The following is a 27,883-nucleotide window of genomic DNA, read 5'->3' as shown; positions in this document are numbered from 1 at the left end:
TTGTCATTTGACCACATGATCGATTTCGATTTCTGTATATCAATGTGTATGTCACTGCATAAACAAAAGTGAATATATTCACTCAGAAAATACATACAGGATGCAATTTTTGAAATGGCTATTTTAAAGGAGGAATATATAAGACGTGGTGCCTAATATGTCCAGGTGTATCTATGTGTGAGGATTACATGTCTTCTTCATGCTCTGTTGACGTTATATCACCTATAGAACTGTTCTTAAGTTTGCAGTGAACCATGCACATTTGTAACAGACACAATACTTACTGATAACTAAAGGATCTTGATTCTCTATAGCAATGCAGACTTTACATTTGCTCAAAATATAATTATCATCATTCAATAACCAATGCACCATAAGCGTTTGTTTGGGAATAATTAGAAGTGAAGATACAAGGTATTCCAGAAAAAAGTGAGCGTATCCTGCCCCACCGGTGGCACCCATCACAAAACGCATGCAAAGGCAAGTCAAGGGTTCACCTGAACAAAACCGTGCTTTGCCATCCTGGAACTGAATGGTCTGGCCTATGCGCTGGGCAAACGGGATTACCCCTGGGCGTACCATTTGGTCCACATAATAACGATGCCAGGCCATGTTCCCTTGCATGATAATAAGAACCGCCTGCTGAGAACATGATGCTGCCACCATCGTACCTATCGTGCTCTTGGACTGCTGCCTGATAGTACCTTTCTCCACGCTGTCTCCAAAATCGTTGTCTACCATCTGCAAAGCGTAAACGTAAATTTGATTCGTCAGAAAACATGTATCTCCAATGCCGACCTCGAAAATGCTGTGCCCAATGTTGTCTTAGAAGCCTGTGTGCCACAGTCAGACGCATGCCTCTCGAAGGGCGTCTTTATATCAGACCCGCAGTGTTCAAACAGTTTTGTATCGTTGACGTCGAAAGTCGGATTCCCGTGGCAGCCCGAAAGTCGTCCCTCAGTTCTGGTGCAGATATGAATGTGTTCCTCAACGCAATAGTGCGTACATATCGATCCTGCATGGGGATTGTCTTTCCATGCCTTCCTCTACCACCCTAATCTTAACCCCACTCTTTTGCCGACATCACCTCACGATTTTAGATCTACCAAAGTGTCTGGCAACTGCGCACAATTATGCATTACCTGACCAATGAACCATGTGTTTGGGACGTGTATTTGGTTGGCACAGTCCAGTGACCAGGATGTGTCACCAGCGACGGCATGTTTTGCATGTGCAATGTGCAAAGTGTAAACGAATTTGCCGTACGCGTTCAGTGACTGTGTCTCGAGCAACATAGATGGTCATTTCTTTCTTATAGCTGAAATAGCAGGGTTCCCTTAAACATTGTTCCTAGTATATGTAACTAGCTTTTAACGTGTAATAACTTGGAGCCGATCCATTGCCCATTGAATAAATTGTTGTACCTGATGTCAACTGCCACGCTTTTCCATTACGTGCGCACGTGTTTATTTACGCAACGTTTGATAAACCAACCTGACTCTACTTCTTTGTGGTTTAGTGAATAACAAAAGAATAGTATTCAATGCAAACAAAACAACGCATTTCAACGCTTTCAAAAGTAACATATGGATTCTTCTTATACCTACAATGTCTAGACTATGTCGTCTAGACTGCAATCATGACAGGTTAAGTACTTCATGATATATATGTTAATTTGTATTTCATTTAGGACTCAACTCAAACACCTTATATTTCAGAAAGTGCTTTTAATCATGTTTGATTGGGTGTAACACATATACCACAAATATATACCATTTTTTAACATAATGTATAAAATTAACATTTTCTATAAAATTACATAATATTTATTGAACATTTTCCAGTTTCAAGATGCAGCTAACCGGGAATATAGCCGAAATTGTCGGCATATCTGGAGTGAAACAGATATTTGAAAGAGACAGTGGAATAATAAGAAGGTAATTGCGTGAAAGACTTCTTGATTACTTCACAGTCGGATTTCTCAAACGACAGTTGCATTATGAAAATATACGCGACAAAACCCCTTCCATACTCACAGGAAATATCTGAGCAACAAACATCTGAACTTTGTCCAAATAAGAAAGAGCTAGTTTATCGCTGCTTGTCAGTTCGATGTTCGAGGTCGTAGACCTTCATAACCTTGTTCAAACCTATGAGCATGGGCATGGAGCTAACAAACCAAGCATCAAAGTCAGGGCGACTCTGGGATTCGACACCACAATTATCAGCTTGTTGCACAGCTGTTCGAATTGCAACGTCTATGTCCATTGGGACATCAGTGCCCAGTGACTAGATGTGCCTTCATAAAGACAACGCAATCGTGACATGGCATAAACACATGCACAAAAGTTAAGCGCCACCCACCATATTTGTTAGTTGTTACTTTTGGCACTTAATGATGACTACTATAACGAGATTTACGATTGTTATAAGCGGTATATGTAAACCTCATGTGATGCAAAAGTTGTCCCAAAGCAAGTTTATCTTGCAATTGTGTTCCAAAAGAATATGAGTAGAAAGGAATTTTACCGAAGACCAGAAATTGAAGGATTATAAAACATTGAAAAACATTTTTTTTGTCATGTAACTGTCATGATATCAGCAGACCATATCAGGTGTCACATAGACACCATAGAGAGTGCAGAGTCTATTGCAAGACAGAAACTTCAGTAACGTGTGTATGATCCACGGACATTGACCACAGCTTCAACCCTACGCCTCATACTCATTACAAGTCGTTGAATGCTTCTCTGAAGCAAACGGATCCCTTCTTCATGAAGTGCGGCTTCAAGTCCAGCGAGATTTTGAACTGGGGGATCACGATGTCTGATTTTCCGGCCAAGAATGTCCCAGAGATGCTCAATCGGATTAAGATCCGGACTACAGGCCGGCCAAGGAAGAGTGGCAATAGCTTCTTGACGCAAATAAGCCAAAACTCCCCGAGATCTGTGTGGTCTAGCATTGTCGTCCATGTAAACAGGTCTTGTCTGAAGAGGATGTTTGTCAAAATGAGGGACTACCACTGGACGATGAACGGCATCTTGGTATTGTTGGCCATTCAGGTTTCCACGAATTGTCACCAGCGGAAGTTTGCAGCCGAAGGAAACACAACCCCATATCATGACAGACCCCCGCCACATCTTCTGGATGTCCCTGGGTGTAAAACGAGTGTTACGTTGCCTCCAAACACGTATTCGACCATCAACAGTTCGTAGCAGCATTCGACACTCGTCAGACCAATGGATCCTTCTCCAGTTGGCCAAGTTCCATCGACTACGGGCACGACACCATATCAGACGATTCCGCATGTGCCTCTCAGTCAGTTGAGGACGTTTTACTGGTCTTCTGGCGTTATAGCCAGCCGCTCTGAGGCGACGCCTTACGGTCATCGTCGAGAGTCTCTGATGGGTAATCCACTGCAGTCTTAAATCTGTTGAAGTGGCAAATGGATTTCGTCTGACTATCCTGAAAAGACGTCTATCCTCTCTGTTAGATGTCTTTCTTGGCCTACCAGACCTATGCCTGTCATTGACATCATTGGTTTGACCATGTTTGACAATCAAACGAGTGATAACACTGTGATGACGACCCGTTTGTCTTGCAATGGCCCTGCATGACATGCCAGCGTTTTTCATGCCTATTACTTGCCATCTTTCAGCGTTCGTTAACTTTCTCCTCACCATGGTTGATTTTCAACCTCTATTGGAAGGGGAATCTCATACAGGAGCAAAATGCAACCACGTGTCTGAAACTTGAATTTCACTATTTATAGGGTAGGAGAACTGCAACAACACGTAAAGCATGCTTTCCTTCTGGTATCTGGACAAATTTGGGTTCATGAAACTATGGAAGCCTAGTTCAGTCATACATCATCATATTTCGTATTTCTGATTCCCACACGTGAAATCAAAAGACTATGAATATGGTGGCGCTTAGCTTTTGTGCATGTGTATATTAATTAATTCAGTCATTTGACAAAATCGAGTTTTCTTTAACGTCTTTTGAATTTACTATTACATTAGTATTAACTCATATGTGATTAATTCGTGTAACTGATCCAATTTAAGACCATCTGGGTGTTGTCGCTGCTGTCTGTGACGGTCTGGCTGGCACTGCAACTCTACGACAACATCCACACGTATTTGATGTATCCGACAATAGTCAGCAGGAGGATTGTCTCCCCTGGCAGCATGGCATTTCCGGCCGTGACCTTGTGCAACGTCAACCCACTGAGGTAGGTGGATTTTGTTCCCGTTTATAGCGATATTGCAGGAATGACACGAGAGAGGATCAATCAAGCAATGATACCAGTATTCATAATATAATACACGTAACTGACAGGCTCGTTGCATTAAACTAACGGTATACATGGCTGTGAAGTGCAAAAATCTCGGAGTGTGTTCAAATCTAAATAGAAAAGTGACCATGGGATAATGTTATAAAATAACTGAGTGTCATCCCTAAGACTGAATATTTGAAACTACTTCAATTTTAATGTCCAAGGGAAACTCAAGATATAACAAAATATTTTTGTTGTTTAATATTCCTAGCTTTTAAATTTTCAGGTACTTGATGTCAATACATTTTCATTGAAACAGACGTCTTTAGAAGTTAAAATTCGGACCCGCGCATACAGTATTTTCAGTAGCTGGATGTAGAAATACCTCAATATCTCAAAGTCCCTGGTGCCATGAAATATGTGTCTTCTTCAGAACACGCAGTTTGTTCGCCATGGAGGAAGGGGATCATGCTTCTCCGACTGTATACGAAGCTATTACAGAGTACTACAGGCTGATCAACCCTTCTCCCGACACAAGTGATGGACAGACAGACATTAGGACAAAGAGGTTTCTGGAAGTCTTGGGACCATACCTGGACAGGATCTCACCACGTGACCTCTACACGGCAGCGTCACACAAGGCAGAAGCGTTCATACATAGGTGAGAAGAAATCACCATCAAAACCAAGTTAAGTTTTCAAGGAATCGCATGGACGCCAGAATGCTTTGGATAAATTAATTCATAATCATTAATCAGTGGAATTGTAGATGTGAAATGTTAGACCTAAGAGATAGACCCACATCATCTCACAGTAAGCACACCCATCCTTCATTTCATTTGCATATACAAGGAATATAGAGAATCTCACCCGAGTGTCTTTTGATATCAAATATATCAACACGAGTTGATAAAAGTGGAAAAATTCCGAGGCTTGCCGAGGATTTTTGCCACTTTTATCAACGAGTGTTGATATATTTGATATCAAAAGACACGAGGGTGAGATTTTATTTATCATCCAACATCATTCTTTCAACTTTTTCAATTTGTAGACAGTAATTAGCAGTGACTTCAGTGTAAAATGTACTGCAAACAGCTTCAGTAGCAGAGCCATTAGTGATGTCATTTGATTGTGATGTCATGGTAGCCAGTGACGTCACAATTGTCTGCAAAGCATTGTGATGTAATTTCATTGCAGTGTAGATATCGCTTGATCTAATCCAAGCGATATCTCCTGTGGGAGCCAGTTTTGGATGATAAAACACATTAACAAATAAAATAATAAACTTAACCTTGTTGAATGAGATGGTCAAAATTCAAGTTCATGATATTATCATCGTTTTCAAACAAATTATGACATGTTTACATAAATATATAATAAACCCTGATATTCACGTTTTGAATGTCGTGCATTTGTTTCCAACTTGAAACAACGGGTTTTTAGTTTGCATACTTGTTTTGCCGTATATATTCAATATTTTGTTGGGATTTTCAACTTTTTTCAAACGCAGTTTCTCTTTTCAATGAACACCAAGAGTATGTGTTGTGGGATAAGGATGATTGCTCTCCAGTCATGTTGTCATTTTCTCATCCGGAGCGCGAAAAATTAGTATGTCACCGTCTGTAAAAGTACATTTAACATCTTTTCCCCGTTTTTATTATGCAATAAAGTGACGTTTACTTTATGTATATTTCAGAATTGTTTATGTAAACATAGGATATATTTCAGAGCGTAATGAGTATTAAGGTATATTTGAAAATGGTTTATTTTGTGTTTTTATAATGGTATATTTGGGATAAATATTGGTATGATCGAGATGTTGTATGGGTAAAATATAATATTGAAAATAGTACTGTGTAGTTGTATAATTGAGGATAGTATAGTTTGTATAAGTGAGATGATGTATGTTTGAAATGGTATAATTTAAATGTATCTTTCAGGTGATAATGTATACTATTTATAAATATATTCAGCTTTGTATATTTGAGGTTGTTTATTATAGTAGCATATTTAACAATGGCATTTTCGGTATATTTGGCATGGCATATGTATGACGGTATCAACAGGTGCGAGTGGAGGAATGAGCGCTGTGGCCCTGATGACTTCACTCCTACCCTCACGGACGCTGGGTTGTGTTACATCTTTAACCAGAACGCGTCTCTCCACACGGAGATTTCAGGTCAGTTTCACCATCATGCGTCAGTAGATTCGTTTGGTGTTTGTTTGTTTGTGTTTTAACGCCATACTCAGCAATATTCCAGCTATATGACGGCGGTCTGTAAATTATCGAATCTGGGTCAGACAATTCAGTTATTGATATCATGAGCATCGATCCACACAAATTTACGGGTGAGTTTCGATTTACGTTTTGCGTTGATTTGACTTAAATCGTGAAGATTATTTTCATACATTTACTATCGAATTATTCGTATGCTATTGATGAAATTCCAATGTTACACAATATATAGTTTTCATCATGACGTCGCTGATTGACCCGTGAAGATCCGGGGTAGAAACAATGCTTGCCGTAAAAGGCGACTGTGCTTGTCGTAACGGGATCAAGTAGTCAGACTTCCTGACTTGGTTGATGCATGTCGTCGTATCCCAATTGCGTAGATCGATGCTCATGATGTCAATCACTGGTCCATGATTATTTACAGACCGCCGTCATATAGCTCAAATATTGCTGAGTGCGGAGTTAAACAACACACAAAGAGACAAACGCTCTTCTGTATCATCACCTTTTCTTCATTCCCTGGAATTACTAACAGAAAGTCGGCACCAGCCAATCAGAAAGTACCTTTTTTTAATATTTACAGCACTAGTTCCATTTTAGACTAGGTTTTTAAAAGTCAAAATTTGAAAACTGAACAAAGAAATTGTGGAATGTCAAACAGATTGCCGAGATTTATTGGCAATACTTCCCTCGGGATATGGAAAGTCTTTTCCCTTTCAAATGTTCGAGAGATGCTTAATGATTTTGACGGAATCAGTCATACAGCCCGCAATTGTCGTTCGCAGTTCCTCGTGTTTACCTTTTCGAGGTTGCGTGATTAGAAAACACATTTCCACTTCCATGTTCGCGATCAATTTGGTCGGGTGAAAGGTCGATCTGATTCGACCTGTCTTTGGAAGTCCTCCGATCTATGTGTGGCCGTAGCGCGCGCTAAGATCTGAGATTGTTTTTTCGCGATAGGGGTGAGTGAGTGAGTCAATATTTAACTTCGCGTCGGCACTATTTCAGCCATATAGCAATTTTTGCGATGGGCAAAGCTGATAATATACCTTATTATGAATGCCCATGATGGGTCAAAGTAAAATCATTTTTCAGACTTTTTGTAAATAATATCACAAAAACATACTTAAATAATGCGTAATAAACTGTTTCATTATTTTCATATACGCTCGACTGTGTATATCTGTACAGGAAGTGATGGTGGCCTAAAACTAGTCCTGTCGCTCGAACCGTGGGACTACATTCGAGGACCACGTGGTACGATAGGCGCATTAATCTACATCCATGACCAGGCAGAGCTCCCGACACTGACAACTAGTCGCGGAGTTTCGGTTTCATCCGGTACATGGACCTCTATAGGTTTAGAAGAAACACGGGTAAGCGACACTCACTGTTAGTATTGTACACTGCTGAAACAGCGTGGAAGTCACTCGCTCGATAAATACAGAAAGTTATTATTATTATTACAGGAATCGCGTCTTGCTGCTCCTCACGGAAACTGTGCGGACACTGATCTCAAAGAACTACCTCTTGGTACCCTGTACACAACCACCAACTGCATGATTAACAATCTCTTTCGATACGTCCGGGAGGCATGTGGATGTCTACATTTCTTCATGCCAAGTGAGTTGTGTATTCAAGGTTCTAACATTAAACGTCAACGTCAATCAGTCTCTATTATCTGCCGAAACATGTTCCAAAGAGCGTAAAAAGCAAAATAGTGGTAAAAATAATATGAATGGATCACTGACACCAGGTATTCACAAAATTGGTAAGCACTGGTAGCACAGCGCTGAACATCGGGCCATGGCTGTCAGAATCTGGACATGGGATCAAAACCAAGAAGGCGTTAAATTGAGTCTCCCTCCCATCCCACTGCTGTTTAACATTAAGCTGACTCGTTCATATATAAGTAGTACAATTAACAGGGGCGATATTGCCCCACACGTTTTTACCAATGTGCGAATTGTTTTAGGTACATCGAATACAACCTACTGCACATTTTCAGAGCTGATCGGATGTGTGAAGAATCGATTAGGTAAGACACCCATAGTTTTAATTGTCTGTCTTGAGTAGAAAAAAATAACAAAATAAACTTTGCATTTAGATACTACTCTAGTAGGGCTGATGTTGCATTATAATTAAGTGTTCCTATACGATTACTCTTTTGTTTTCGTCCGGCTTTCTCCAACATTTAGTTGACATGTCGTCATATATAAAAAAATATTGTTTAAAAGGGGCGTGAAATCCAGCTAACCCACTGGAATAGTGTTGTTTAACCTTTCAATTCAGTCACAGAAAGGATACTTGATTGTCATCATGTCTAAAAATGAAAGAAAAACTCCCATCTATACCGTCATTTTCTTTTTGACTAAAGTGTCGTTTGTTCTTGCTTTTTAAGTTGTTGGCCTTTAAAAGGGGAATATCAAAACGTTTTTAGAAAAATATCAACCATGGATTATATTGTCTTCAGACAAGATGGATAGGGCACCTCAGTTCTCAAACTGCACCACCCAGTGCAACGTGACCCGTTACAATCTCATCCTATCTGAAGTAGAGATGTCGAAGAGATCCATCATAACATCGCGTCTTGAAGACCAAAGTGACGTCAGTAGCTGGCCGGATAACCCAGATGAGAACCCTCTCTACGTGCAGTCCTGGGCGTTCCTTAATGAAATCGACCCCAGTGTTACAGACAATGTCTCAGCTCTTGCAGATCTGCTTGAAAATATATATTACATTAGCAATGGCATCACCGGAGACTTCCCCATCTTTCAGGATGCCCTGAACACATCATCCGATCTGTACCGAACATACGATGACTTCCGGTTTGATCTAACATTACGAACAAATATTCAGATTGGTACCAAATCTTGTAACAATTCATCGAACTTAAATGGGTGCTTGACAGCTTACATCGCGGCTGAGCAGGTTAATTATATAAAGAATGCTTTAGAGACATGTTCCATCACTGAAAGCTTTTTCCATGACATTGAAGAACATTTTGGACATTTTGAGGAAGCTATGTCTACGCTTTTGGAAGGAATCTCGTCCGAAACTGAAAAGAGGAATACGTCTTCATCGGCCCCGGATATAATGGCCAACGTGATGGTCAATAGGAGCGTGGATCTTGACCGGATCAGTGACGACTTTGCCAGATTGCGTGCCAATGTTTCAGCTCTTTTGGCCACGTATGATAAGATGGTTTCCCAATGCAAGGCTTACAAAGATGTCATCGAAGAGTATTGGGCGCAATCAAAGATAAGCAAAGCTGGGATTGAGAACATGATCAGGTAAGGTGTTGTCCAATGACAGTCGCCTTTTAATACCGTAAATTTATTCAGGAGATCAACACAGTGTGATAATTTAGTGTACATCATGTAAAGACCAAGTTATTTTCACATGCGTGTATGTCGCAGTGAGAACATTTAATCTGAAAAGACACCGCGTCCATATGATAATTATATTATAATTAATTATATATTTTCAGTTTTTAATTTTTTGAGTTTTAATTTTAAGAGTTATTGGGTATATACAAACATAACTCACAGCCTTCATTACTCCTGTCGTGTGTGCGATGTGAGTTTCTCTATTCTGAGCCTATATTTTACTACATCTTACAACAATGCATTTGGGGGGACAATAGTCAGAAGCGTAATCATTTTCCTCAGATCTTTTCTCGGACAGTTTATCGTTTTCGAATTCTTCTCTAAGATATCAAAATCAATAAGACGGTTCCTTAGTACTCACGATGGTATAGAAAGAAAACGTTCGTGAGAAGAGAAGCTTCGTTTGTGTCGGGGAAAGTCCTATCAAACATGTACATCTTCATAAGGTGGTACTTGTGGACCAATCTTCTGAGGCGTTGTACAGATACGAGTACATACTTGTAGGCGTGTCAGGATTCTATGATCATGAGCTCAAATGTTTGATTGTGATTCATGGTTTGTCACCACCATACACGCGTCCTGGAACGTTTTAGGCCTGCATCACTTTGGACCCTCCTCACACATTAAGCTGACACCCCGTGATGTCTCACCAAACAAATAACGTCACAGGTTTCCTTAATGCTACTGATCTAACGTTACCAAAAACGTTCTTGCAACATTCCTACAACATGACATTACTTTATACTTTTATTCATGATTGACGTGCGTGTCATATATTCACATCACTCCTTGACAGTGTTGATCTTTATTATGTTAAAGGTGTTGATGCATTTATGGACTGTTGCTTCAGGAATGTGGTTCTTTGAGCGGCCTTACTCTACTGGAGGCCATGAGGCTGATGGGCTGATGTTGACCTCTGTTTCTAATATCCAAATTAGTTTCTTGGTTCAATTAAAGGTCATGCTTTAGGTTTGAAAGCATATAATTTCTTACCCAGGACTGGATTTTGATTATAAAAAAACAAGAAAAAGCAACAGATCTTACAATAGTTTCTTGTAATTTATATAGAGTCACAACGTTTCTTAACGTCATGTTATGACGGGGGCACGGGGGGGGGGGGGGGGGGGGGGGGTGGGGGTCCAGTCGTCTAAGGGGCCGCGATTCGCTGTGCAGAGTTGCGTCCCTTGGGCACGCCAGAAACCTATGATTGTGGGTTCGAATCCCAGTTCGCCCCGATTATGTTTCCAGGTTTGTCAGCACCATATCCGTGCTCGTGGCTTTCACCGAAGTGGAAACGTCTGAGACCTGCATCACTTCGGGCTTTCCTCCCACCTTAAGCTGACACGCCGTGATATTATTGGAATACTGTTAAAAGCGGCGTTAAACCCAACTCACTCACTCATGGTATAACGTATGATTCCCACAACGTATCCAAAATGTTGTGATAACAGAAATACAGTTCAAACGGCGTTTAACCAAACCACCCAATCAGTATTTCTGCATTTAGGAACCCCGGGCCTAACCTGATGAAAGTTGACATCGGTCTGGTCGACATGGCGTACACTGAAGTCAGGCAGATGGAGGGCTACCCATGGATGTCTCTGATTGGTGAATTATAGAATAACATAGTGATTACAAAACGATGGTAACTTCGCGCAATGATAAAATTAGGTACAAGGATTGTAAACTGAGGGGCAAAAGAAATATCTTATATGTGACTGTACTGGCGCTCAGTCAGCACTCAAAGAGTACTTCTACATGGTTTATGATATAAAAAAATTATAAATTAAAAACAAAATACATTTCGCATAATAAACAACAGTTTATGGGTTTCTCAGAATCTTATCTTTGAAAATCAATAAAAATATATTCTGGTGCAAATTTTCAACATTTCAAACATGGTAGGCACCAAGGGATTCCAAATTCGTTTCTTACCCAAGCTTCATGGAACCAATTTTTTTTACACAAGAATACGCAGTCACAGATTACCCTTTACAAACTGTTGCAGGAATGAGTGATGGTTAAATAGACACAATCAAATTAACAACAGTTCTTTTAATTTTCAATTACATAAAAACACAAATGCGGTATACTTTCTTTTGCCCCTCTGTTTATATTGTATTAACACCTAATCCTGTTTTCAGCAATGTTTCAGGTCAATAACTGTACACTTATCAAACAAATAATAACTTCCATGATGTTTTCCTGCGGCAAAAGTGTACCATACAATCCTATTTGTAGTGTTGGTATTCACGGCGTTGCGCGTTAAGACAATAACACCATTATCTATTAGTTCTTTTCTTAAATAATAAGTGTTTTATGTTCATCATGCTTCAAGGCAAAACAAAGTATTCTGAAATCTCCTGTATAATGTACATAACACTATTCTCATTCAAGGCGACATCGGCGGAACTCTTGGGTTGTGCCTAGGTGGCAGTGTGTTAACATTGGTGGAAATTGTTGACGTCATCCTCACGTGGGTTTTCTTCAGAGATAAAGGTAAAGTTATGAAGTCAGGTTGATTTCAATGAAACATTTTCTCGTTTAATTTTTTGGTTATTGACAGGAAAATGAAGGCTCATAAGGAGCCCCGTTTGCACATTCGTGATTTCCGTGAAAAACAAACAAATTACACTTTCAAATTTTAAAACAGAGTCATTAATACACCCGGGACCCAACACACAATTTCTCGTCGTCTTCATACGTTTCTTCTCACTTGGTTAGGTCAGCCGAAGAGCATGACAGCCATGATTTTTGTCAAGTTTAAAAGGATAAACAAAACATATATTTATCACATTCTTTTATCACTATTACACATATTCTCCAAGATTCTAAACCTAAAAAAACATTAAATAAAACAGTAATTCGCACTCTTACGTCTCCTGATGAACGTATTGACCAAAATGTGTGGTGGAAAACGAATAATGTTCCTTATTACATACTTCGGTTTGATTTTTCACAATTTGAGAAAAGTTGTAGGTTCATTGCAGTGCACATGACACTTGATATTTCACTGAAGTGAACATAACTCTTGATATTTCACTTTAGTGAACGTAACACTTTGACGGAACTATTTTCATACAAAAGTTACCTCCCCGCAAATTGTCTCCCTTTATTGTAATTGTCTGGTCCTCACACAAACTGTTGACTTTCCTTTTACGTTAGTTCCACTTAGACAAGGCAAAATAATGACAGGTGGTCATTCATGGAGTTCGTATCGTTAACTTTCTTGCCGTTTGTTATTCTCTTGAAAATAATTCGTTATAAAGTGTAAATTTACCATTTAAATCGTCAATCGAGACTGTTTGTTTCGCAAAGCGCCATTTTTGTTACTTGACTAGCGTGTATTCCTTCGCTTCCAACAGCGGTCTCGTAGGTTTTGTAGAAGTTGTTTTTGTATATCATCATATCCAAATGTATGATAAAGAATTTTAGTGACCTTATATATGTTTTGTTACTTTTGTTTATATTCTCATACGATTTTGCATACTCGGAACTACTTTATAAGGTGCAATTACTGGTTTATGTTTCAAGGTTTAACATTTGTAATGAGACAAATTAATTTCCGGTAGACAACTACACAAAAAGCATAAAACAAATAGGATATTCCGTGTGTCTTGAGAAATATCATGTTCCTCACATCTCGTGACGGGGGAAATGAGATATTTTCTCTCGTGGCTACGCCACTCGTGAAAATAGCTCCTTTCCCCCCGGCACTTGAGACACACGGAATATCCTCTATGACTGTCATATACCGGCACTTAGACATGACCTGGTTCTATTTTGGAGCAAAATATCGATGCAAATAAAAGGAACTAACCCCATTCCAAATTCGTAAGAAATGTCTAAAAATATTGATTTCTAAAACCTACGTTGTATGGACTTATACATATCATTATATTTGTTGCTCTCTGCTGGGTGCTATGTACGAAGTGAACCCGTCATCTACAGCCGTGGACATGCAGGATCATGACATGAGTGTTTAGCTGTGCTAGGGTCAGCTACGTGCTTCGTTCCATACATAAAAACGCGAAATCCCTTTCCATAATCACAAGAAATATCTTCTGAAAGCAGATTACATTGTAGTCTCCTATTATGTCATGACCACGTGGTTATGGATCAGTTAGTGATGGTACCAGGTATTCACGAAAAGGTGGGCGTATCCTGTCCAAAGGTGCCACCCATAACGAACACATGCAAAAGCAAGTCAGGTGTTCACCCGAAACAAAAACCACGGAAAATCATCGGGCATAATTATGGTCACCTGTGCGTCAAATTTGTCCATCCACATCAAGGAAAACCTTTGAGCAAGAGTTGTATGAAATTTTCTCTGCACGAAAATGCTCGATTGTGAACTATTCAAACATTGTTATATGATGTTAATAGGTGATTACCATAATTCAACAGTAAAAGGACTCCAGTCTTATCAGTAAGTGAGCTAATGGTGTTTTACTCCTGTATGCAATCAAGTCAAACCAATGGTTGACTGACGGTGCAACAGCCGACCGTGAGATGATTATGACACGTGGCCAGCCAGTCAAACATTGTACCCGCCCGATAATCGTTCAATCAAGTCTGTCCCCGATCCGCCGCGTGGAGACGAGTTAGGTGAAATACCAATATTAAGATATGAACCTGAAATGAGATCTATATATTTATTCAAATCATACTAAGGGATATTTTTTGTTCCAGATAAATGTCAGCTCGAAACCGAATTGAAGGCACCAGACAAGGGCACTGATGAACGGACACAGTGCCCATTATAGAGCTCCCTGTGGTGGAAATGAACACATGATTATTTGGACTTGAAATGAAGCTGAAAATACGTCAGTTCCTCGGCAGTGTCTAATATACCTTTCAATATATTCAGCGATCACATCTCCAAGCAAAAAGTCACATTCAAACTATGTCTCGCTGAGAATGAACAGTGTCAAAGCATACTTTAACGCTACAATTGCACAGCTACCTTGTCAAATCTTGGCCAGACAATCTAGCATCGATCTACGCAATTGTGATACGATAATATGCAGCAACCAAGAGAGCGCCTGACCAAGCGATCCCGTTAGTGCCCTCTTACGAAAAGTATGGGTTGCAGAAGACCAATTCTAAACCGGATCTTCACAAGGCACATTTGAAGTCATCTTGTTGCATTTGACATACAAAAACCCTTTCCATTGCCACAAGAAATCTCTTCTTAAAGCAGAGTCGATCTTACTATAGCATGAGCATGTGTTTATGAACCACTGTCATATAGTGATGAAACCAGGGCCCACTTGCACGACGCGATCTTAGCGCTACAACTATTGTAAGCCTATGTTAAGTATGGGAGTTACGATCATCTTAGCGCTAAGATCGCTTTGTGCAAGTGGGCCCAGGTGTTCGCTTAAAGGTGAGCGTATCCTGCCCCAGCGGTAGCACCCGTCACAAACACATGCACAATCAAGTTAAGTGTTCACCTGAAAAATAAGGAAGATGGAATATAAAACATGCAATTGAATGGAACATAATTTTTGTCACTGATGCGTCAAATTTGGAAATGTCCTCGACATGTCTACCATAAAATGTTTTGAAAGCTTCACTAATGCCTTGCTTGTTTATGCCACAAAATGAGTTCTATGTTTTGCACTGTTCTTTAGCTGCATAAAAACACTGTATTTGTCGCGGCGATTGACAGAGATTACACTCGTTGCCACAGAGATGTAGCTTACGTAACTGACAAAACCATGGTTCCATTATCATAAAAAGGTAAATCACTATGGGGGAGTATGACACCAGGTGTTCACATGTTATATGGGACCACACACACCTGTAGCAAGGGGATCCTGGTGTCCTAGTCGCATTTCGCTGAACAGAATTGCAACCCTTTGGCGTGCCAGAAAACAAATGGTCGAATATTCGTCCTAAAATTTGTTTCTAGGTTTGTCAGCACCATACCCATGCTCGTCGAATTCACCAAAATGCTTTATTTGTTGTTTAACGCAGCACTTGCAGCAATATTCCAGCTATATGACGGCGGTCTGCACATAATCGACTCTCGGGCAACCCAATGATTGACATTATGAGCATCGATCTACGCAATTGGTATACAATGACATGCATCAACCAACTTAGGACCCCACATGAAGCTGACACCGTGGTATTACTGAAATACAGTTTAAAGCGGCGTTAAACTAACTCATTCATACGTTCACTATACGTCTGTAGTCATGCCGTCACGTTCAGCGTTTTTGAACGTGTTGTTTTAAATCTTTAAGTTAACACTGAGTGAGGGAATGTGTCTAACGCCACAGTAGAATACTCCAGCAATGTCATGTCATGACGACCCGTAAATAGCTTGATGTAATGAACATTATCATCCAAAACTGGCTCCCACAGGAGATATCGCTTGGATGCGATCAAGCGTTATCTACAGTGTGAAATTACATCACAATGCTTTGCAGACCATTGTGACGTCACTGGTTACCATGACGTCACAATCAAATGACATCACTAATGGCTCTGCTACTGAAGCTGTTTGCAGTACATTTTACACTGAAGACACTCCTAACTACTGTCTACAAATTGAAAAAGTTGAAAGAATGATGTTGGATGATAAATAAAATCTCACCCTCGTGTCTTTTGATGTCAAATATATCAACATTCGTTGATAAAAGTGGCAAAAATTCTCGGCAAGCCTCGGAATTTTTCCACTTTTATCAACTCGTGATGGTATATTTGATATCAAAAGACACTCGGGTGAGATTCTCTATGTCTCCCACGCCGTTAAACAGTTCACCGAACCTGACCACCCGATCTGTTTGGTCGCCTTTTCGCATATAGCTATAGGTTGACAAATCGGACATAACACCGAACCAATCGTTTTGAGTATTTATTTTCCAAACAATGAAACAAATATATATAAAACATTTTTTAATATCTGATTAACAATGAGGGTGTGCACTTTATGATGAAGCAATAATAATATCATTCGCATACACATTATGATGAAGGTTAAAAGAGCAACATGAAAACATTCAACTTGTCCTTACTGTAAGGCTGAAATGATATCACAGGCTTTGCATGCGACAAATTCTTTATATATTCATTCTGGTATAAGTGTTTAAGAATTATATTTTAAATCTAGAATAATTAAAAAAGTAGTTAAATGGTGTCACAGACATTACAAGGCACGCGAACGGTGTTTACAAAACATTACAGCGTTACAAATAGCTAAAAGTTTTTTTCAGTAAGACAGATAACTTACAACGACCAGTACGTGCCAAAATAGAGGTCCTGCTTAATTTTTTGGTAATATTTTCTTTTCTTCTGATAATGTCACTCTGATAGATCGGAATAATAGTACTCAAAATGTCTTCATTGGTGTGACTTTCATGGAACAAAGCAGACGTAAGCTCACACATAACTTAGCGTCGTCCTTTGACACCAGGAGATAATGACATACATGTATTGAATAGGCGGTGCGTAATGGCTCTGAAACACTTATCAGTCATCGATGACTGGTTATGACTTTAACCTTAGTCTAATGCTATAATTAATACGCGATCTTCTTTATACGAATTCCCACCAGATTAAGGACAAAGAGTCGAGAAGAAGTTCTGTTTAAGTACATGTACGAATGTAGTAGTGTGTTAAAACCGGAAATCAAATTGTGTCTTCCTTACACTGTTTTTTTAATCTGTTATTAAAAGAGGGACTGGGTTTTGACGCATTTTCAAGCGTGATTTAAGTCGGGCGTTAAACCCACTCTATGTCATTATACATATAAATCTAGTAGCCATGGCGCATATGGCGCAACTGAGCCTAGCTTTAGGGAATTAGTGAGTTTTGTTTAACGCCGCTTTGAACAGTATTTCAGTCATGTCGCAGTGTCAATACATATTTGGGAGAGCCTGAAGTGATGCATGACTTTTATGTTAAGTACTTTTGTGAAATCCATGCATGCTGACAACCAAGAATAATAATCAGAGCGAACCTGTGACTCGCATCCACGAGGAGACAAAGGGAGGTAACTCTGCACGGCACTTTGCGGTGCCTTACATTGGACGACTGGGCTTGCAGTTCTCTCGGTCCCTCTCTAGGGTATTGCACGATGTATTACGGTAAATAATTGTTATACTTTTAGGAGTTACGATAGGAGAACAGTATGTTGAAAATAGGTAAATGTATGAGCGGGCAGGTTTCGTATAGTGACTTAACGTTCCGATACGGTTCCTAATTTCACCCCAATGTAGTGCAATGTATATGCATTTTTGTAATCACATAGGATTTAATTTGAGCAGAGGCAGTCAACCCAAAAGTCTTAGTTTTCTGGTGTACTCATAAATGACAGTCACAAAAGAAACACTAGTCTTCAATTATCTGTGAAAACACAGCAATTCGGGGTCAATTCATGCACCACCACCATGGTGATTTGAATATTGTGTGGAGACAGTATTCCTGTAGACAATCAACACAGATGTATTTTCACTTCGCGTATTCTTGGTTCCATGAAGCTTGTCGTGCCGTCTGTCTATCTTCAAATCGGGACACGGTTCTGTAAACAAGACAGAATAACGTAAATAATAGTAAACTTCAGGTCTTCTGGTGATTTACAGGACGTCCATCAATGAAATAATGAGAAATAAACCCGAATCGTTCGTTTAATTGAAATGACAAACTTGATCCGTCACTGAGTGTATTCATGATCAAGTTTGAATAGTTATGTTAAAGTACAATTATAAGTATTGCTATAGGTGATCGTTAATACTTCACGGGTGCGTACTGACGATCTAATATATACATCAAGCCAGACTCGTCTTCTTACCCCCACCTCCTTTAAAGATACCGCTTTCAACTTACTTCACAGTTTAAGTTTATGTTGTTTCAAAAGACCCTGTCGTGTATATTTCCGACGTTTGCGTACAACCACTACTACGATGATGATGATGGCGGTAAGAGAACCGCCAACGATGATGCCAACAGTCGCCCCGACATTGTCTGGACCTGAAAGGTATTCGTATTTTTAGATTTACTTTCAACTGTATTACACATGCTTGTTAAGATGCATCAAGATTTACATTCAGTTGTATTTCACATGATTGTAAAGATGCGTCAACATTTACATTCAGTTGTATTTCACATGATTGTTAAGATGCGTCAACATTTACATTCAGTTGTATTTCACATGATTGTTAAGATGCGTCAACATTTACATTCAGTTGTATTTCACATGATTGTTAAGATGCGTCAACATTTACATTCAGTTGTATTTCACATGATTGTTAAGATGCATCAATATTTACATTCAGTTGTATTTCACATGCTTGTTAAGATGCGTCAATATTTACATTCAGTTGTATTTCACATGATTGTAAAGATGGTCAACATTTACATTCAGTTGTATTTCACATGCTTGTTAAGATGCATCAAGATTTACATTCAGTTGTATTTCACATGATTGTAAAGATGCGTCAACATTTACATTCAGTTGTATTTCACATGATTGTTAAGATGCGTCAACATTTACATTCAGTTGTATTTCACATGATTGTTAAGATGCATCAATATTTACATTCAGTTGTATTTCACATGCTTGTTAAGATGCGTCAATATTTACATTCAGTTGTATTTCACATGATTGTAAAGATGGTCAACATTTACATTCAGTTGTATTTCACATGCTTGTTAAGATGCATCAAGATTTACATGCAGTTTGGTCACCTCTTACTACAAGCATTGGGAGAGGTGGTGTAGTCTAGTGGTTAAAGCGCTCGCTCGTCACGCCGAAGACCCGGGTTCGATTCCCCACATTGGTACAATGTGTGAAGCCCATTTCTGGTGTCCCCCGCTGTGATTTTGCAAGAATATTGCTAAAAGCGGCTTTAAACCATACTCATACAAGCATTGACTGGGGCGGAAGATTTAAAACACACAAGGGTGAGGGAGTGAGTTGGGCTTTGACGCCATTTGTTATAGTATTTATGTCTGTCAGCGTACATCTTCCCGCGGCAAAGGTGTTAACGTACTTTATAAGAAAGTCCAGTTTCCACCCTTGCATAACTAGGCTGGTATTATGGAGTTTTGGCTGGACTAACGAGTCCATAGCATAGCATAGCATAGCATAGTCCAATCAAAATCGCGCAACGGAATCGAAATCCAGTTCGTAAACTGTCGTGCAGATTTCGGTCGAATGCAGGATTTGCAAAGCATGTACACCGCCAACTCGTTGTCAAGAGATATTTTCCATTTTTTTCATGTTTTTAATGAAGGTGCTCACGTGATTTGATGCATTTCGCGACGTAAAACCCGTTTTATCACAATATAGATCTTGATTATCGATTAGATCGTCTGGACTGGGCGCCGCCATTTTATTTGAAGCAAATGCAAGTGATACGACAGGTGGAATCTGATTGGTCCATAGGAGAGGCTTGGAAAGCACAAAACTCGTAATAGCCACTGGTGGCACTACGATCGAGCCCAGGAATTCCAGCATAGTTCGGCAAGGGTGGAAACTGGACTTTTATAGTCAGTTAACTCTCTTGCCTCGAGAAGATGGTCAGCGTAATGTGGGAAGAAAGACAAACGTAACGCAGTTTGTAAACGCATTGGTGAAACCTACCTGTACCGAACCCACTATCGGTATCTTTAAGCTAAAACCACTGAATCATCTGTGCCCCAGTTCAGTTATTTAGTAATATTTGGTAATAAGATTCAAAAGAGCTTCGACAAGCATTGCATGATTGAAAGGCGGCCCTGAAATTGTTGACCATTAATAGGTACCGTTGTATTCCGGCTTCTTGTCCTCGATTACAAGACACTTTGCCGACACGTCTGGCATCCAGCTGAGCTCGTTGTTGGTGCCCTTGGAACACTGGTAGGTTGTCTCCCCTTTCACCGTGCCCTTGTTACGGCAGCCGGTGATTGAAACGGTACTTCCAAATGTGTAGTTACGGCTAGATTTTGTAGCAAACGGTACGTCAAGTAGACCACAGGATTGTGCTGAAACGAAACCAACAATGTGTGAGTGCCATATGAAGTCCCGGGGTTATGATTCGGACGAGAGGTGCACACAGACCATCAGCTCGTAAACTCCCGTTCACCTTGATATTGACACAATTTATCATTACGAGTTTGGCAGAGACTTATTTTCGGTGAAATGTGTTTCTGTGACAATTAAACCCATCTGACTTTCCGTTTGGTAACTCAAGGTTCGAACAGGATCAAATATGACGTGACAAGCAAGTGACGTTACATCCAACATTATGACGTCACGAAAGCCGTAGAGGCCGGCTAATTTAACCAACGTGTATGGATTTAAAGATATAAGAGGGCGACTGGCCAATCAGACAGCTAGATTCTTTAACAACTAATGATAAGTTGTTTTATGACCAATTATCCTCGTGGCCTGTGTATTGTCGAGCCTGGCACCGACAAATCAATGGTTGATAGCATGGGTATCGCTAACGTGGCGTACGAAGCTGGATCAGCTATGACGCCGTTCCACATTCAAGTGCTACGACCCCTGAAGATTCGAGTTAGAATTGATCTTCAGCAACCCGTGCTTGTCTTAAGAGGCGACCTAACTTGGTTGATGCATGTCATTGTATCACAATCGCGTGGTTCGATGCTCATGATATCAATCACTGGATTTTGTGGTCCAGACTCGAGAATTTACAGACCGCCGTCATGTAGCTGGGATGTTGCTGAATGCGGAGTTAAACAACAAACTAAATCAAGCGCTACGGCTGTCGTAATTCCTGTAGCGTAGCTCCCTGGGTCCGTCCTACACCGCCGTCTTAGCGCTCTGATTGTAGAACGCATGTGTCAAAGTTCGGGAGTTACGGTCGTCTTAGCGTTTAGACCGCTTTGTGGAACGGGCCAAGATAGTTAACATTGACTTGCAATAGTCGTAGTGATATGCTTGCTTTGTGAAACGGGTTCCTGGCATATCATGGAACCACGGCAGGCCTGTTATAATTACAATGCGTATTAGAATGATGAAATAAAGTGAGTGAGTAGGTTCTACGCTGGTTTCAGCAATATTCCAGCGACATGATCACGGCAGGGGACACCGTTGTACTCATGTAGAGAACCGAAGCAGGACCTTAAACCACCGTGCTACACCAACCCACAGAACCCCTGTACTCACTATTCCACACATGTCCATGTTAAAAACCCGTATCAGGTCAGAGTGATATTAATAATACGTACTGGATAGCTGGAAGCTTTTAATCTCAGTAAACCATCCGGCCGCCAGCCTGGAAGCATTCGCCACTTCTGCATTGCCTGTTACGGCATAGTCGAACCGACATTGAACGTTGCTCCCGCAAACGCTGTCAAGGTCTGCGTCGGTGATACCCGACCCTGCAGGTATCTGGGAAGCATCGTAGATGGGGATGAAGTTCATGTCAGCGGCGTCGTTATGCTTGAACAAAGATTCACTTTGCAGCACGTTCCCTGAAAAAGTCAATAACAAATATTCTTTGAATCATGTATATGTTCAGTGGAACCATGGGTGGCAAAGTTATTTGAGATGCCAAAATCCGTTGTGCGAGTTGCAGTCTTCCGGCGTGCCATGACCCCATAATCTCCATTTCGAATCCCCGATTTCCCCTTATTGTGGCATTAGGTCTGTCAGCACCAGACCCACACTTTTGGACTTTGTATCCATGTGAAATTTTAACAAGTAACAAGTTATTTCAGGAGCATGTTTGTCTGATGCATTTGAGTGCATCAAATATTAAACCAAGACTAGAAGTACCTACATGTTTTGCCAAATGTTTGATAGACGTCTTCATTCGAGGCCCCGATGTCAACGACATCTCCACTCTTCGTGGTGAAGTCGTCAGCTTCCATGTCGTTCCAGGTGCCCATCAAACCAGAAGTCGTGTTCTTGTAAATCAAAATATATAATATTTCATCTCTGTAGTAGTGCCAATAGTTGTTATTCCTGGCTAGATTGTGATCATTGGTTTGAGAACTTTTTGCCTGTCTAAAACCCGAAACACAGCTGACTTGCGATAAACCTGCAAAACTGTGCTTCTGTTCGATTTCAAAATCTTGTACAACTCTGGTATAACTGTTAAAATGTAAAAAAATGCTTCCAAAAACATTCAAAAATTGTAACAAATCCAACTTTATAAATGATGGTTATCATCATCATGATGGCTTTAATGTTGGCAATGTCTTATTAAAAGCAAAGGCTCGAGTTAATGCAAACATAAAAAGGAATCGATTGAGAAATGACATTTCCCTTTTCTCATCGTGATTGTTTCGATGCTGTCCTTGTCATTTAATGAATCAGGAGAATCAAAACACGGTGATAACAGAGTAATTGGTCAAGAGTTCACGGTAGTTTTCCGATTACAAACAAACATGAGTTGATGCTCTGATATAGTTTTTAACGAATCAAAATGAAATATCAAGACAGTATCAAAGGCAGGTCAGGCTCGAACACTTTAAAAAGATACCTTTAACACTAGCAGAGTAGTGCGGGCTCTTAGGTTGACCGAGGCAAATCGCCATCACTCGGTTTACCCACTCTGCGACGAGCCTACCCTGTCGTGTTTAGTAGTTGCATTTCCTTTGTTTTTTGAGCGATGGACTTATGTGAGTATCATTCATGTGTTGCATTCATCCATGTATGTGTGTGTGATGGTACATGAATGCTTATGGGGCCAGTTCATCAGTGGCTGTTGAGGAGATGTACCTACTGTGTTTAGAAATTTGAGAGACGATACCTATTATTTTAATTTGGGACCGATGGCTTTTGCTCTGACAAGTTACACGAAGCCAGATGACAACCCCGATGATGATGTGATTCAACATTAACGTGTAGATTTACTGAGAATAAGCCTGCTGGTACAACGTGATTGCCAATGGAACAGTATGACTTCATACAACCGATAGTGTTCATTTGAGTTACTTGTCAGTTTCATGATTTTACGGCAATCGTCTCCAGCATGTTAAAGAAATGTGACAGTTATGAAACTGACACAGTGGCCATGGCTCGTGTATGTTTTACTGAGTTGTGCCGTGCTTATCTATTCTATAATTCTTAGCTCTAATAAATGTACTATATCTGCCCTTTCAGTCAATCCTACCAAAATAATAACATTGCATACATTGTTGAATGTGTGAAGCGACCTTTGATCTTGCAAATGTGAAAAATTTAAATAATAATTAACAATCGGTAACTAGCGTATTTTCCCTGACATCCTGTTAGGGTAATAAACCACCAGCTACCGTCAGTTCTATTCCACACAATGAATGCCTGTCAAGGGATTAATCCCCTGAGCAAACAACTGATTTCAAGCATTTTCAGTGTTGTTACTGAAGGGCATAAGGTGACGTAAGTTGTGGATACGGTAATCATATGGATGAGCAGACAAAAAAAGCCATAAAATGTATTTGAAAAAAAATCAAGGTGGAAGCAGGCCGACTGTGTATCGGCCAAACCGTCATAATGGTTAACATTGTGCTGTGCCCGTTTTCAACCCCAGTAAGGGGAATCCCCTCAGTGGCGGAATTTTTCGTCTGGGGGAGGATTTGGTCTGTCGTTGCTTATCGCGGATCGTCTGTTTTACGCTATTTGCCTTTTTCAACATTTATTTTTTGTCAAGCATTTGTGATTAAGTATGCCCTAAAGTATTAAAATTAAAAGTTGCTAGGTTGACTTTACTTGCCATCATTCTGATATGCGTCAGGAATATGTAATTTTAGAAGTTGATATAAATTCTTAAACATCAATAATGCAACTAAGATGATGATCATAAATCTCAGTTGGATGTTCTACGGGTTATTTTGAACTTTCTTATCCCTTTACATGCATCAAATAGAAAATGGCCATTTTGTATTTTAAACTGACGGCCAAAAGACAAGTCCAAACATAATCAATTCAAAACACATCGTCCAAACACAACAATGCTCTAAGCAGGTAGTCATAGACGTCCACGGCAGTTTTTTTGCAGCTTGGGAAGCCGAAACTACATGTGCAATAAAGGTATATAAATGATACGGACGGCATGTTAGACACTCACAATACTTAAAAACCACCACAGAAATGCCACGACTGGCACCCGCGTTGTTCGGGCATGATACAGATAGGAGCAACCCATGCCCACACTTCTGGAACTATTGGTTGCTCCCGTGTTGCTGTAACTAACTTGATGCAACGTTACAGGCAGACCGGGCAGACATCAGACAGGCGAAGAACAGGCAGACCAAGGGTAACTACGCCCTATGAAGACCGGTACTTGCGTACTTTGCATCTCCGGAATCGATTAGGGCATAGGTTAGTCGACAGACAATGGCCAGGCGATTCAGGGCTCACGGAACTAGGGATTACAGATGAAAGTTATGGACGGCGCAACATGTTCGTCAGAAATTGAGATGGGCCCGGTCTGTACGTCGTTGGCAGCGACGTGACTGGCAGAGGATCGTCTTCAGTGATGAAAGCCGTTTCTCTTTGTACACAGCTGATGTAAGACCGCGTGTTTACCGCCGAAGGGGAGAACGAACGGCGCGCACTGTGTTCAGGATTAAACCTAACTCTCTCACCCACTATAAAATATCCATCGCTGGGTTTGTGTATATTTTTGAGTTCCTGAAACTCTATTGATTCGTACATGTACAACACTATATTTCATTTTTAAGGGCTGTTCAGAGTGTCAAAATAGCTCCAACCTTGAAATCTGGCGGCATGTTGACGATGACGTGGAGGAGTCGGTTTGCTGCCGATACTTGCACCCCCACTCCGGACTTCATGATGATGGTGAAGTTGTCGTGACGGTTGTCGTTGGAATCAGTTGCAACGTTGATCACAGTGACACCCCCTGAACATTATAACATGATATTCTTAACTGACATGATTTCTTGGTTTAATGATATTATGCTATGATATGTAAATAATCAAATTTGGACCAGACAATCCAGTGCTTGATATTTTGAGCAACGATCCACCCTGCTCCCTAAGAGTATACAAAAACAACCAAGTCACCGTCCTGGCCACCCAATGCCTTAGATCGCCTCTTGCGACCAACTTTGGGGCGTATTCTAACCAGGAATCCCAACGGGGTGATACATATTAGTATTTTCCCCCTTGAGAATGGAAGATTTTCCAATATCCTTATTTGACAAACTGAAGTATCATCTACTGAAAGGCCAGTTAACACTTGTTACCACTAAACTCTTGCTTAAAGATGACCGAAGCATCAAACAGCTTGACTTTTCCATCGACAAAGACATCGAGACGCCTGCCACTGTTGAGCCCGGGGGGAGCGAGACGTATCTCCACCCTGGAACCAGAGTCACCCGACATGGCCACTGACGTCAACACGGTGGCGTTGAAGCGGTTACCGTCAGCTGAAACATACATCTATTGTTTATAAACGTCGGAACCAGTTTCAATAGCAACAACAACAAAACAACAATACTAAAACAGAAACAAATGTCTATAATGTCATCTTACGATGGTTTTGTTGTCCCAAGTCGAACTTCCCCTGAAGAGAAAATTGGTCTGACTTCACCAGGTAGTAGTCTCCCTTGCCACCAAAGTTGTACAGCTTTCCGTCAAATGTCGTGATATGGGGGTCTCCGTACGCGAATGCTAGAAATGAACAATATCTTCAATATCAATAATTGCTGTTGCTTTTTCTGATGTCATTACTTATTTTAGTAGCCTTTTAAAATTATGCCATATGTAGGTGTGTAGGAATATCAAAATTATGAACTTGTCCCTTGACAAGTTTTTAGTAAATTGACCAACATTTTGTTATCTCAAAATCGGTATTTTACAGCTTTCGGTTTTCGTTGATTTTGATGAATCAGTTTGCGTATCCCTGTGGCTTTTCTCATCACAAAAAATGAAATGATCCATTTCTAGGCCATAATGAAAAAAAAAGCCCCACACATTTTGAGCAGCCATGGGGACATGCTATGACTTCTTACAATATGTTACACAATTAGCTAAATGACACTCTGATAAACCAATCAAAAAGCGTGTCCTAAAAGTGGAATTGAAATCAGAAGAAGGAAGTAAACAATACAGACTTGTGACTTTGATTGGTCATACATGCCAAATGTAACACTCGATTCGAATATTTTATCTAAAGTTACTAAAGGTCTTCTCAATATAGGGGTTGTCCGCGGGCAACTGAAGCTGATGATGTTTGGTGCTTTGTTTGTCTGGTGATCTCACGTAACGGGTCGGTCTTGATCTCAAAACCCCTGCCCCGATGGAATTGGCAGATATTGGATACTGACTATTCTCTGGCAATGACGTTCGAATTTTCGATTATATTCGTTCCGCCGTGATATTGCGATTGTTATGGTATTGCTGACATGAACAAAACATATTTCTCTCTTGAAAATGTAGTCATATCGTGTCTTATTGTTTCCTGTTACAGCCCTCTATAACTCCTATTTTCTCCCCGATTTAGGAGTCGGTTCTCGTTACAGTCCCGAGTGGACCCCTCATCTGCTTTAGGAGGGAGGTACCCTTCTTAAGGAGGGTGACACCCATAACAGCCCAGAGTGACCCAATATGGCACACTCACCTGCTTAAGGAGGGGCCACTCGTTACAGCACCGGGTGGTCCAATATGACACCCTCACCTGCTTTAGGAGGGGGTACCCGTTACAGTTCCAGGTGGTCCAATGTAGTACCCTCACCTGCTTTAGGAGGGAGTACCCGTCATAGTGGCCCCCTAGTGGCCGAATATGACACCGTCGCCTGCTTTAGGTGGGGTATCCGTTACAGCACCGGGTGGTCCAATATGACACCCTCACCTGCTTTAGGAGGGGGTACCCATTAAAGCACCGGGTGGTCCAATATGACACCCTCACCTGCTTTAGGAGGGGGTACCCGTTACAGCACCGGGTGGTCCAATATGGTACCCTCACCTGCTTTAGGAGGGGGTACCCGTTACAGCACCGGTCGGTCCAATATGACACCCTCACCTGCTTTAGGAGGGGGTACACGTTACTGCACCGGGTGGTCCAAT

General features: G+C 40.6%; 3 protein-coding genes and 1 long non-coding RNA gene across 4 annotated transcripts in view; 3 read left to right on the top strand and 1 right to left on the bottom strand.

The window, feature by feature from the left end:
- The first annotated feature begins 854 nt into the window (after positions 1–854).
- LOC125376209 (acid-sensing ion channel 1A-like) lies at positions 855–7,620 on the top strand. Its single transcript, XM_048388162.1, has 5 exons — positions 855–998; positions 4,068–4,234; positions 4,713–4,940; positions 6,345–6,457; positions 7,610–7,620. Exons 1-5 carry the CDS (start codon positions 855–857, stop codon positions 7,618–7,620), a joined length of 663 nt encoding a protein of 220 aa, XP_048244119.1.
- Positions 7,621–7,714: 94 nt separating this feature from the next.
- Positions 7,715–8,557, top strand: LOC125376092. Its single transcript, XR_007218989.1, has 3 exons — positions 7,715–7,890; positions 7,984–8,137; positions 8,490–8,557. It is a non-coding gene; the product is annotated as an uncharacterized LOC125376092 (long non-coding RNA).
- Positions 8,558–11,414: 2,857 nt separating this feature from the next.
- LOC124112931 (acid-sensing ion channel 1-like) lies at positions 11,415–15,138 on the top strand. Its single transcript, XM_046473126.2, has 3 exons — positions 11,415–11,511; positions 12,301–12,402; positions 14,596–15,138. Exons 1-3 carry the CDS (start codon positions 11,430–11,432, stop codon positions 14,667–14,669), a joined length of 258 nt encoding a protein of 85 aa, XP_046329082.2. The 5' UTR covers positions 11,415–11,429; the 3' UTR covers positions 14,670–15,138.
- Positions 15,139–16,756: 1,618 nt separating this feature from the next.
- Positions 16,757–27,883, bottom strand: part of LOC124112947 — a 37,745-nt gene continuing 26,618 nt past the window's right edge. Inside the window, exons 26-33 of the mRNA XM_048387878.1 lie at positions 26,351–26,488; positions 26,062–26,244; positions 25,567–25,715; positions 22,647–22,773; positions 22,093–22,338; positions 20,662–20,880; positions 18,742–18,885; positions 16,757–18,436 (exon numbers count right to left, since the gene is read on the bottom strand). Coding sequence (XP_048243835.1) covers positions 18,743–18,885; positions 20,662–20,880; positions 22,093–22,338; positions 22,647–22,773; positions 25,567–25,715; positions 26,062–26,244; positions 26,351–26,488 — 1,205 coding nt within the window. The 3' untranslated portion in view covers positions 16,757–18,436; position 18,742. The remainder of the gene's footprint in view (positions 18,437–18,741; positions 18,886–20,661; positions 20,881–22,092; positions 22,339–22,646; positions 22,774–25,566; positions 25,716–26,061; positions 26,245–26,350; positions 26,489–27,883) is intronic.

The sequence above is a fragment of the Haliotis rufescens genome, unplaced genomic scaffold, assembly GCF_023055435.1.
Source record: "Haliotis rufescens isolate VD_foot unplaced genomic scaffold, xgHalRufe1.0.p SCAF_7, whole genome shotgun sequence".
Classification (NCBI taxonomy): Eukaryota; Metazoa; Mollusca; class Gastropoda; order Lepetellida; family Haliotidae; genus Haliotis; species Haliotis rufescens.
This window is presented reverse-complemented; position numbering and strand designations above follow the sequence as displayed.

What these genes read in the sequence shown, in the direction of transcription:
- LOC125376209 (XM_048388162.1), top strand. Translation starts at nt 855, where the DNA reads ATGCCTCTCGAAGGGCGTCTTTATATCAGACCCGCAGTGTTCAAACAG. An exon ending in ATGTGTTCCTCAACGCAATA is followed by an intron (nt 999 to 4,067) that starts GTGCGTACATAT and finishes ATCCAATTTAAG; the next exon opens with ACCATCTGGGTGTTGTCGCT. An exon ending in TGCAACGTCAACCCACTGAG is followed by an intron (nt 4,235 to 4,712) that starts GTAGGTGGATTT and finishes TGTCTTCTTCAG; the next exon opens with AACACGCAGTTTGTTCGCCA.
- LOC124112931 (XM_046473126.2), top strand. Translation starts at nt 11,430, where the DNA reads ATGAAAGTTGACATCGGTCTGGTCGACATGGCGTACACTGAAGTCAGG. An exon ending in CCCATGGATGTCTCTGATTG is followed by an intron (nt 11,512 to 12,300) that starts GTGAATTATAGA and finishes TTCTCATTCAAG; the next exon opens with GCGACATCGGCGGAACTCTT. An exon ending in GGTTTTCTTCAGAGATAAAG is followed by an intron (nt 12,403 to 14,595) that starts GTAAAGTTATGA and finishes TTTTTGTTCCAG; the next exon opens with ATAAATGTCAGCTCGAAACC.